This window comes from Lycium ferocissimum, chromosome 5 (assembly GCF_029784015.1).
Source record: "Lycium ferocissimum isolate CSIRO_LF1 chromosome 5, AGI_CSIRO_Lferr_CH_V1, whole genome shotgun sequence".
Taxonomy (NCBI): Eukaryota; Viridiplantae; Streptophyta; class Magnoliopsida; order Solanales; family Solanaceae; genus Lycium; species Lycium ferocissimum.
The window spans coordinates 66659752-66670505 of NC_081346.1; the positions used below are offsets into that span (position 1 = coordinate 66659752).

The 10754-nt window shown below is 34.3% G+C and overlaps 2 protein-coding genes across 2 annotated transcripts; one reads left to right on the forward strand and one right to left on the reverse strand.

Annotated features, from left to right (window-relative positions):
- The first annotated feature begins 3064 nt into the window (after nt 1–3064).
- Nucleotides 3065–4485, forward strand: LOC132057125 (light-harvesting complex-like protein OHP1, chloroplastic). The gene is made up of 3 exons (XM_059449582.1): nt 3065–3284; nt 4091–4213; nt 4307–4485. The coding sequence occupies exons 1-3, from the start codon at nt 3129–3131 to the stop codon at nt 4373–4375; spliced, it is 348 nt and encodes a 115-aa protein (XP_059305565.1). The 5' UTR covers nt 3065–3128; the 3' UTR covers nt 4376–4485.
- Nucleotides 4445–10436, reverse strand: LOC132057124 (uncharacterized). The gene is made up of 12 exons (XM_059449581.1): nt 10062–10436; nt 8334–8445; nt 8165–8238; nt 8042–8088; nt 7793–7943; nt 7005–7049; nt 6731–6935; nt 6394–6455; nt 6216–6316; nt 5748–5802; nt 5612–5659; nt 4445–4905 (listed from the first exon to the last, which is right to left on the reverse strand). The coding sequence occupies exons 1-12, from the start codon at nt 10258–10260 to the stop codon at nt 4727–4729; spliced, it is 1278 nt and encodes a 425-aa protein (XP_059305564.1). The 5' UTR covers nt 10261–10436; the 3' UTR covers nt 4445–4726.
- Nucleotides 10437–10754: the final 318 nt, after the last annotated feature.

Below are 10754 nucleotides of genomic sequence, written 5' to 3' on the forward strand. Positions count from 1 at the left end.
CAATATTAAAGGTGTAATTTAGGCGTATCATGCAACACTATAGAAAGACTGAAACCAACGGTGATGATCAAACAAGTCAGACGGATCAAACCAAATATAGGATGCATTAAGCTAAATCTGGATGGACGCTACATCAGCAGCAATGGAAGAACAGGAGTAGGAGTAGTCATCAGAGATAATGAAGGAGAGATCATCATGGCACTCTCCAGACCAATACAGTGCAATTCAAATACTCAAGCTGAAGCATTGGCAGCTAAACAAAGAATGCAATGGTGTATCAGTAAGGGATACCATAGATTTCAGGTGGAAATAGACTCTCAAATCATTTCCAATATGATCACTAACAAGAGAACCACCAACATGAAGATAAAAAGACTGTCTTAGATACTATCAACTTGGTTGAGGAAGCTGAAATAACTCTGACTCATTGCTTAAGGGAAGCAAATCAGATGGCAGACTTCTTTGCAAAATTGGCATCATCTAGTGGAGAAGAAACCTTCTATGCCTCTTCACAAAATCTTCCAACAGAGGTTAAAGGTTTAGTTCAACTAGATAAATGGCAACTTCCCTCTATGAGGAGAAGATATGATAAAAGCAACTTCTTTGTTAATTAAATGATGTACATTTTTGTCAAAAAGGGCTTTGTATAGGCTTAGCCCTTTACTTCTTTTGAAAGCTTAACAGATTGTGAAGTAGAGGTTTGGTACATGTCTCCCTCTAAATGTAACTTTTCTACATTAATAGACATGGTAGGGGTCAAGCCTAACCCCCACATCAAGGATTGACAACCATTGATAATGGCTTAAACTACACACAAAAAAAAAAAAAAAAAAAGAGTCTCAGCAGTAGTGTAGGACATACGTACTTGTTTGTCTATTGATCAATAAAGCTTTCTTTTTACCAAAAAATAAATAAATTAACGAGCTTTAATTTATAAAGATACCTTAATGATAATTGGATTAAACAATAATGTTATGTGGCCCTTACAGTAGATGTTACGAGTTCTATTCTTGTCTTTTTAAATTCAATCGTGATTCGTGAAATCATAAAAAGCACTCAAATTTGGAAGAGGGTTTTAACTTTTAAGGGAGTTGACTATCCAAGTGAATAATCTTTTGATTGTGTCTGCATCAAATATTCCTTATTTTTCTTAATATAGAAATGGTAGACAAAGAAAACAAAATAAAATATAAAGATAAAAATAGAAGAAAGTTCATGTATTTATCTTTCAAGGGCAGTAGAGATGTATTTATCTTTCAAGGGTAGTAGAGATGAAGTAAAACAAAATATACTCTATAGACTATAGTACTCCCTCCGTCCCAAAAAAATTGTCTTACTTTCCTTATTAGTTTGTCCCAAAAAAATAGGCACATATCTATATTTAGAAACAATTTAACTTTATAAGATGATTTACAACCACACAAATATTGAAGACCTATTTTGGACCACACATTTCAAAAGTATTCCTTTATTTCTTAAATTCCGTGTCAAGTCAAACTCAAGTATTAATCCAATATATTTTACATAACTCTCACAAGTTTTCTGAGTTCAAATCTATATATTTAGATTTAATTGGAAAATTTCCAGATTTATCTGGTTCATTACTCAATCGGCTAATAGTGCCTAATAAAGTTATGTTACTTTTGTTTGTACCAGAAAGGTCACTTAACTATGCATTACGGGTGACAAATGGGGAGGAACACCTGGGACCAGCTCAGTCCAGATTCGAACGTGGGACAGAGTACCAGTCTATGGGGGATTGGATGGGTCAGGGGTTTGGGCCTTGTATCCCGAAATGGTCTAGTTCGGTAAAATCTTAACCGTAGCATGTGTTTAAAATATCTAAATAAGGTAAGAAATTCCGAAAAAATCATAACATATGCAAGTTAAAATAAAGGAGTAGTACCTTAAATGCTCCCGCTAGTTCAATAATGTAATGTGAAATGTTGGTGGTAGGGTGTACAAAGTAAACCGACAAACCGCACCAAACCGATAAACCGAGTCAAATTGAGAAAAAAGCTCGACTAATGATTTGGTTTGACTTGGTTTGTTGTTGAAAAAAAAAAACCCGACCATAATTGGTTTGGTTTGGTTTTAGCTAAAAAAACTCAAACCGAACCAAACCAACCCGACATTACATTTATTCAATTTTTAAAATATTCTATACATAAATATATTTATTGTAATGTAATTTATAAATATTTCTTAAATTTTTTCATAGTTTTTTGTCTGTTATCATATTATTTCAAGCTTGAACTTAGAATTTTGAATGTCAATAAGTTTTATATCTGGATGTCGATAACAAGAAAAGTCAAAGCAAAACCAAAACCAACTCAATAGAAATTCAATTCTACGACTAAGAATGACAATAATGTTGGATATTTATTCTTTAATTGTGCAAAATTGGTCTAGAGAGTGAAAATACATAACTTAATTTTTTTCTTTGTCATGTAATTAATACTTATTAGCCGTACTTATTTTAGCATGACTTAGTATTTTTAGATTATAGTCATTTTCTTTATGGCTTATTAATTAGCAATATTTATTTTAATCGATTTTATTATCTTTTTGGTTGAATATTTTAATACAATGTTTTCACTCATCTCACATTTTGTGTTATTTTCTTAAGAAACACCTTGATTATATAGTTGTATCTTAGTAAGACTAAAGAAATATTTAAAGTAAAAGTTATATCTTTTGTATGAAGACTTTTCCGGGGAAAACCCCGAGAAAACTAAATAACCCGAGAAAATCCGAGGTTAAAAAACTCAAATTTTATTGGTTTAGTTTGGTATATAAATTTAAAAACCGGACACAATTAGTTTGGTTTGGTAGTTAAAAAATTTGAATCAACCCGATCTATGTACACCCCCAATTGGTGGACAGGAAAACTCTTTTTTCCCTTTTTTAGCTTGGGTTTTTAAAACAATCAACCGAACCAATAATGTTTGAGAAATTAAAATATGAGGTGCCAAACTTGACAAGCACCTATGTGGGAGTGGGACCCAGTTACTCATAGAAAATAATTCCACACTTATCAAAATTTGGAGACCACAAAATATTGTTGATAAGGTAACAGAAAACAAGAACACAATGGGTTCATTTGCAACTGCAAATTCTCTGTAACAATGGCTGCTACTTCACCTGCACTCTCATCTTCCTTTCTCTCAACAACACTCACTGCAAATCATTCTCAGAATAAGCATTTCTTTCTGCCACATAATCCCAACTTGAAAATTACCAAAAGGGTCTTCAAGATTCAGGCTGCAAAGCTTCCTGCTGGAGTATGTTCCCTACTAGTATCTATTTACTTTTTTTCCAGTTTTATTTTATAGCACGGTCTTTTCTTTTTATTCTGTTTATAAAGAATGACACATTACTATATTTCAAAATTCTTTAATTTTAAACGTCTCGTTTGATCTTAATGACATGATGTTCTTATAGGTATAGGTAACTTTGTAATTAGTTCAATTGGGGGAGGGGTGCAAAGAAGTAAATATGTGAAGAAGGTAAGAGAGTTAAACATATACTAGTATTTAAATACATAAAACTAAACATAAAAAATTGACCTATCTACACAGTGTAATTTTCGGGCGAAGGTTGTCAATTGACTTCCCTCAGACAAAGATAGTTCCGCCCCTGAACAGTCAAAGTAAGTCTTTTTTCTTATACTTGGTGTCTAGTCAAACACGCTCAATAAAGTAAGTTGGACAGAGTATAATATAAACATGTCCCTCTAGCAACTACTGATGGTCTACTCATACTCACACTGCTTCTTTGTGAGTATGATTGAGGCTTTGTATAGCCGTCTAATTTCTAAAACTTCCAATTATATGTACGTATGTACATATAAAGTTACTACTTATCATTTTAATAATACACGATGTAGGGGGAAGTGCCAAACCCCCACTACTTCGGGAGGTGAAAGCCTGGATGAATGAATATTTATTATTTTTTCAAGAAAGTTACCGGCGAAAAAGCAACATGTATTCCATGTTCACAATTAGATGTTCTTGTTCCGATTTTGGGTGATAGTGTACTCTGAGGGAGCCTTCAGAGTGTAAATGTAACTTGTTATCATATTGGGTAGGTGGAGTTGCCAAAGGAAGTACCAAAATTGAGCCGACCCTTTCTTGGTTTTACAAAGACAGCTGAGATATGGAACTCTAGAGCTTGTATGATTGGTCTTATTGGGACATTCATTGTGGAACTGGTATGTCCACCTCTTTATCTCTTTAATATAAGGTTTAAGGTACTACTTAGTACTGTATTTTGATTTTTGTGTATTTTTCTCTTCCTTTTTCAGATTCTCAACAAGGGAATTCTTGAAATGATCGGTGTAGAAATTGGAAAAGGCCTTGATATTCCTCTCTAAATGTTTGTATACATTTAATTTCTTCATGAGCAGGGTCCAATCCTGTCTACTATGTACTCAGTAATGTACAACAGTAATACATTCATATTTCAAGAAAATTTTGAAACCTATTCTGGGATTTATGTGCAGAAACAGTTCCAGCTACAACAATTAAAGAAAATCAAAATCAAAACAATTTTAGACCTTTTCTTTAACGCATTCAAAGGGGTACTACCTAGAAGCTTACATAGTGCTCAACTCTAACATTACAACTCATATAGAGCATATTATATCTATAAAAGTATATAGATACTTGTGAGTTTTGAACATAATGCGCCTTAACATTTCCACGGAAACATGTAAGAAGGGAAACTACAGGATCCGGCTTATTCGAGTGTCTATGACAGCCACCTTCGCTGATGACTCGGATGGTTCTAGTGCCTCAGCGAGTGATAATCTGCGATTTGTCCAAGCTGTTTCAGCCCACCGCTTCATCTTTTCACCTTCTGCTTTTCTGTTTTGTTGCACAATAAGCGTCTCTGCATAACCACCTGCACAGCAACCAAGCAAGTCAATCCAGGCATATTACTAGTAAGTATCGAGTGCATGGAATAACACCCATGGAAGATTTTCACTTTCTGTATAACTAGGGTACATTAACAAGTCACTCATTGATACTTATCGAAGTAGGCATAACTTCTGTGCAAGGAAAACACGGTAACCAATGGAAGAGGACTGTGAAAGCGCCCAATCATATTGACGCAAAATGTGCAACCCTTATCAACAGAACAATTTGCAGCAGAGGCTTTCAAACTGTTAAATTAAACCTATAGTCAACCCCTTGATATACAAACAAAACTTTCACATATAGCTGCAGCTGAACTTTAATGAATTTCACTATATTTTTTCATCTTTTTAATCTATTTAGGCAGTTCATCCCTTCTTGAAAAAAGTAGGAACTAAAAGTTGGGAAGCATCCATTACATGCTCAAAGCACAACGATCTGGGAAAACATGAATATATAGCCTCGTTTCTTTCAATTAAGACCCAGAAAAAATACTGCCTGAAGGAAGCAAGATTGAGGAAAGAGAGATCATATCCTAAATACACAGCTTTCGATACTAATATAAAGTTTGATCCAGAAGAAAATCTTGTAATAAGGGCGAAAGAAGAATATCTTGAAGAGGTCAGACAGTTCTGCAAAACATGTGAATAAGAAATAAATAAGATCTACTGCATTTTAGAAGCAATGAGTACCTCTTGCAAGGGCAAGTATATCCCTTCTCGACTTAATCGCTTCAACACCTGTAAAAAGATTTCAGATGGTTGTTATTCTATCTCTAGTTGATTTCTGAATGATGAAAACCTGAAATTTTTTCATTGTTCCTCATACCTTCTACTTCCAAGGGTGGAGCTTTGAGCACTTCAATTGCTCTTCTATAGAGTCCCTGCATTGTTCAAAGAAACCTTTTAAGAGAGACAGAGACCCCAAGAAAGAAAGTATTCTCATATTCAACTATTAGAATTGTAATAGTTAGGTCACTCATTAACTCCTTTGGATTCAGGGGATTCAGGCCCTTGAAGTGGCAATATTTGTCAATTAAGATTCTCAAAATCTTCAAAAGAAATTCTTAGAAACAAACCCCCTATCACCCAGAACCCAAAATTTTGTCTATTGAACTATGCATTTTATAAAATTTGGAAAGGAAATGCATCCCAAAATCTTCTCACAAATTTAAAATGAATTCACCCAAAGCAAATCATTGTTAATGGCCTGATGTTGCAACGGTAAAACAGAAGGTACATGCATGTGGTGTATAGATATTTGTATGTGTCAATTGCTTTGAGAATAGTCTCAGACCTCTTGGATCAAAAGCGAGCTTGACCGCTCCATGGCTGCTTTATGTCGATACATGAGAGCTACGCAGGTCAAAATGATACCTACCTTTGGATGATAATTACCTGCATAAATAAAATAAAAATCATTAAGCATACAAATAACTTTGTCATCCATGCATTAAAAAATTGATGTATCAAACCAAAGCGCTCTTCTGCTTTCTTCAATGCTGCAGTTAGTAATTCTTCAGCATCATCAAAATTCCTACAACAAGAAAAATCTGTTCGTAAGGGAAGATATTGGATTATATGTTTATACAAGGGAAAGCCATATATTTAATGGAAAGTTACACATTTAGCCGGTCGACCAAAAATAATTACATCGCTAGCCAAATATACAAAAATATACACTATTATGTATCAAAAACGTATATTTTATGTATATTATACATTAATACACAAAAAATATACATTTGTTGGCTATTATTCTGGTGGGCGGCTATTTATGTTAAGGTCTATATATTTTAAAGGAAGGCTTACCCCAAGTGAGCCTCAAGCTGTCCTAGAGCACAAGTAGCTCCAACCAAAGTCTCCTCCAAGTTCATATTACACGCTGATAAGGACTGCGAGTCAGTAAAATCTTTACTTTCTGATACGTCCTGCATTGCCTTTTGATATAACTCCCTCGCCATTTGGAAATTCCGCATACAATGCAAGAATTCACCATAAGATAGCGCAACGTTGCCTATACATCACGATATCAATACATTGTAGAACTATGTCATCCGTGATGTCTCACAAGGCAAATCCTTACCAAAGCAACCTTTATCACCCTGAGCTCCTTCAAAGAATGACTGGGCTGAAATGAACATAAACAATTTCAATACCTTAAAACAAAGGATAACACCGAAAGTAGAGGAAAAGCATGACCACTATGAGTGTGTTCGATATGAAGGAGAATGTTTTCCATGGAATCTGGCTTTCAGGAAAATATGTAGGATTCTTACTTATTTTCTTATGTTCGGTGCCAAGGGCGGATCCAGGATTTAAACTCGAAGGGTTCAATCTTTAAGACTTTTAGCATTGAACCCATTATATTTTAAAGTTATGGGTTTATGCCTACTATTTATTGTAATGTTAATAGATTTTTACACACAAATTTATGCTCCGCACCAAAAGTTAGGGGTTCAATTGAACCACCCCTACTTAGTATGTTGCATCAGCCCCTATTCGGTACGTAAGCAAAAAAAATTGTCCTAAAAGCATTTGTATATGATCTAGACAAATACTATGGGAGGTGGGGCGGGGGGTTGTATATGATCTAGACAAATACTATGGGAGGTGGGGCGGGGGGTAGGAGTGTGGGATGGTGCGGATGGGGGCTAGAGGGGTGGGGGTGAAGATAAGGTATGTTGGAGGATGGGGCAGACACAAATCGATGTGGAATGCCACTTGTGGAACTTGTTTTCCCTACTTCCATTAGGGAAAGTCATTTTTCTCATTTTTAAGGAACTTGTTTTCCTAGAGAATATATTTCCCAACAATTGACCAACCAAACATGTGAATATTTGCAACCGACCGAACACACCCCATATCTCTCACCTGATTCAACGTTACCACGTACCAACTCAACCAGCCCTTTCAATGCCTTGGCACGAGCTTCCAAAAGCTCAGATCCACCACCACCAATCCCTAGCCTTATGGTTTCCAGCAGTTGCAAGCACATATCTGCAGTTGCTGATGAAGAATCATCCTAAATTGGGAGACATATTTGCTTAGTTATCCTATGGAATAATAAAACTATACTCCAAAATCAGTTCAAGCAGACATCGGCAGTTTGACAAGTCTTACTTGATACGATTCTAAATAAAGCCCAGCAAGTGCTTCAGAGGCGGCAACTGCAATCATATGCCTAATTGTTACCATGGGAACTTCAAACTATGGTTTCTACCAAAAATTTCCACAAGTTGTTACCTCTAACAGCTAAAGATGACAAGCCCAATTCTTGAATTTTCTGGAGCTTCTCAATGGCTTCACCAAAATTCCCGCTAAAAATACCACAAAGAAAGGAGAATAAACCAATTAACTTCGAATTCCATGTCATTCAAAATTGTAAGTAGACAACCACAGAATTAAGACTAACCTTTCAGAAAATAAGGTAGACATAGCGAACAAAACCAATCCTTTAGCACTCTCATCCGACTGAGTTGAGTGGCATTGCTCAAGTATCAATTGAGCTTGCGCATATGATTCATCTATGAATCCCACATGGAAAATCAAAGCAAATTCACAATTACAACAGAGAATCAAACTCAAGACACGAACTTGATGAGTTGGTAAAAAAAAAAAAAAAAAAAAAAAAAAAAAAAAAAAAACTGATTTTGGCATCTGTGCCTAACATGGAAAACCAAAGCAGATTCACATTTACAAAAGATAATCAAACTCACACGAACTCAATGACATGGGAAAAGTAAAAGACTTAATATTTGGAATGGGAATCTATGACCACATGGAAAATCAGAGAAAATCACTTTTTTTTTTTTTTTTTTTGGTGAAGTAATTAAAATGTATTAGAATGGCTCAAAGAAAATCACATTTACAACTGTAGTAAATCATAGATCACAAATTTCACGACCCTCTTGTCTTAGACGGTCAACTAACGTGTCTTATTAAAAAGATATGTCCATTCATGAAAGATTACTTGAAAAAATAGGGATTTTTTCCGTTAGAAAGAATCCTCTCAAGGACATGACTGGATGCCTTCATTAGTCTATAAGTATAATAATAAGACCAACTGATAATTCATGAAACGTGTTAATGATCTATTGCAGTATAGTGAATTTCAAAAACTTAGAAGAGAGAAGTAGGCATTCTTCAGTATTGCTAAAAACACACTGTCATAAGATTCCGTTTATCCTCAGGGACTGTCCACAGTGGGGATTACAGTTACGGCAGTACCAAGTAACTTTGGCTCAAACCATGTATTTGTGTTACAAAATTCAGTTGATATGTAAAAATAATCTATCCAGAACCCAGAAATTAAAAAATATTATGATCCAGAACCAATATAGTAACTTTTTTTTCAAGGGATGGGGTTGGGAACCTTTTTTTGAGGATTCAACATATAATAAGTAAGACCAACCGATTATTCATGAAATGTGTTAATGATTTATTGCAGTAGTGTGAATTTTAAATAACTTAGACGAGAAAATTAGGAATTTCCCAGGATTGCTCACAATACATGTGATAAGACTTCGTTTATCCTAGCAGGGTATCATTAACCCGTTAAGGAACTTTGTGCAGGAGAAAATAACTATCAAAAAGAGCGTTTTCGACCCATTAACTTCATTTGCTTAAACCAAACATTTTTTTGTCCATCAAAAACACAGAATCAAACTCAAGAAATGAACTACGACTTGACAATAAAATCAAATCAAATTAACATTTACAAGACAAAAACAAACTCAAGACACCAATTCATGATATGGATATAGTGAAAAAAGACCCGATATTTTGTCCCACAAAAACACAGAATTAAACTCAAGAAATGAAATTAACGACCTCATTTTCACTACGACCCAGATGAAAATATCAAACCAAATTCATATTTACAACACAAAAACATACTCAAGACACAAATTCAAGAAACAGGTATAGTGAAAAAAAAAAAAAAACCTGATTTTTGGACAGATGAAAAAATCAAAGCAAATTCATATTTACAACACAAAAACAAACTCAAGAAACAGGTATAGCGAAAAAAAAAAAACTGATTTATGGACAGATGAAAAAATCAAAGCAAATGCACATTTAACAACACAAAACAAACTCAAGACAGCAATTCAAGAAATGGATAATAGAGAAAAAGAAAAACCTGATTTTTGTGCACGGGCAAGAGAAAGAGCATAATTAATCATCTGAAGAGCAACAGGGCTTGTCTTGAAACCAGTGTTATTAACATTTTTGTTGTTATTGTTACTATAAGATAAGAATCTTGAAGGTGACCTGAAATGAGACAAGGTGGAGCTACCAATTCTTGCAGTTCTAAAGAGCTTAGCTCCAATTCTAAGCATAGTAACTCTTTCTGCTAAAACCCTAAACTCCAAAGGGTTTATGAGATTAATATTAACAAGAATGGATTTGATCTCAGTCAGTAGCTTTGAATTTTGATGGTCTCACGAAATTTGGGGTTGTGAGTTTGTCACCATTTTAGGCGGTTTTGCCCTTCTAAATTTATCTTGAAAAAAAAAAGAAAAGATTTAAAGGCTCATATGCTATTACTCCCTTCCTATCAAAATAAGTGTCAACTTAGTATTCCCTCCGCTCACTTTTACCTGTTCATTATTTTTAAAATAGATTTTTATTTTTACTTATTATTTTTTAAATATCAAGATAAGATAAATTTTTCTTTTCTATTTTACTCTTAACATTAATTACTCATTCTAAATTATTTTCCAAAACCAATACCATTATACACCAATTACTATGGGCATCATGGTAAAATACACACTTTATTTACTATTTCTTAAATAACGTGAAAAGTCAAAAGTGGACAAGTAAAAATGAA

What these genes read in the sequence shown, in the direction of transcription:
- LOC132057125 (XM_059449582.1), top strand. Translation starts at nt 3,129, where the DNA reads ATGGCTGCTACTTCACCTGCACTCTCATCTTCCTTTCTCTCAACAACA. An exon ending in CTGCAAAGCTTCCTGCTGGA is followed by an intron (nt 3,285 to 4,090) that starts GTATGTTCCCTA and finishes CATATTGGGTAG; the next exon opens with GTGGAGTTGCCAAAGGAAGT. An exon ending in GGACATTCATTGTGGAACTG is followed by an intron (nt 4,214 to 4,306) that starts GTATGTCCACCT and finishes TTCCTTTTTCAG; the next exon opens with ATTCTCAACAAGGGAATTCT.
- LOC132057124 (XM_059449581.1), bottom strand. Translation starts at nt 10,260, where the DNA reads ATGCTTAGAATTGGAGCTAAGCTCTTTAGAACTGCAAGAATTGGTAGC. An exon ending in GAAAGCAGAAGAGCGCTTTG is followed by an intron (nt 6,317 to 6,393) that starts GTTTGATACATC and finishes TTATTTATGCAG; the next exon opens with GTAATTATCATCCAAAGGTA. An exon ending in GCTCGCTTTTGATCCAAGAG is followed by an intron (nt 5,803 to 6,215) that starts GTCTGAGACTAT and finishes TGAACAATGCAG; the next exon opens with GGACTCTATAGAAGAGCAAT.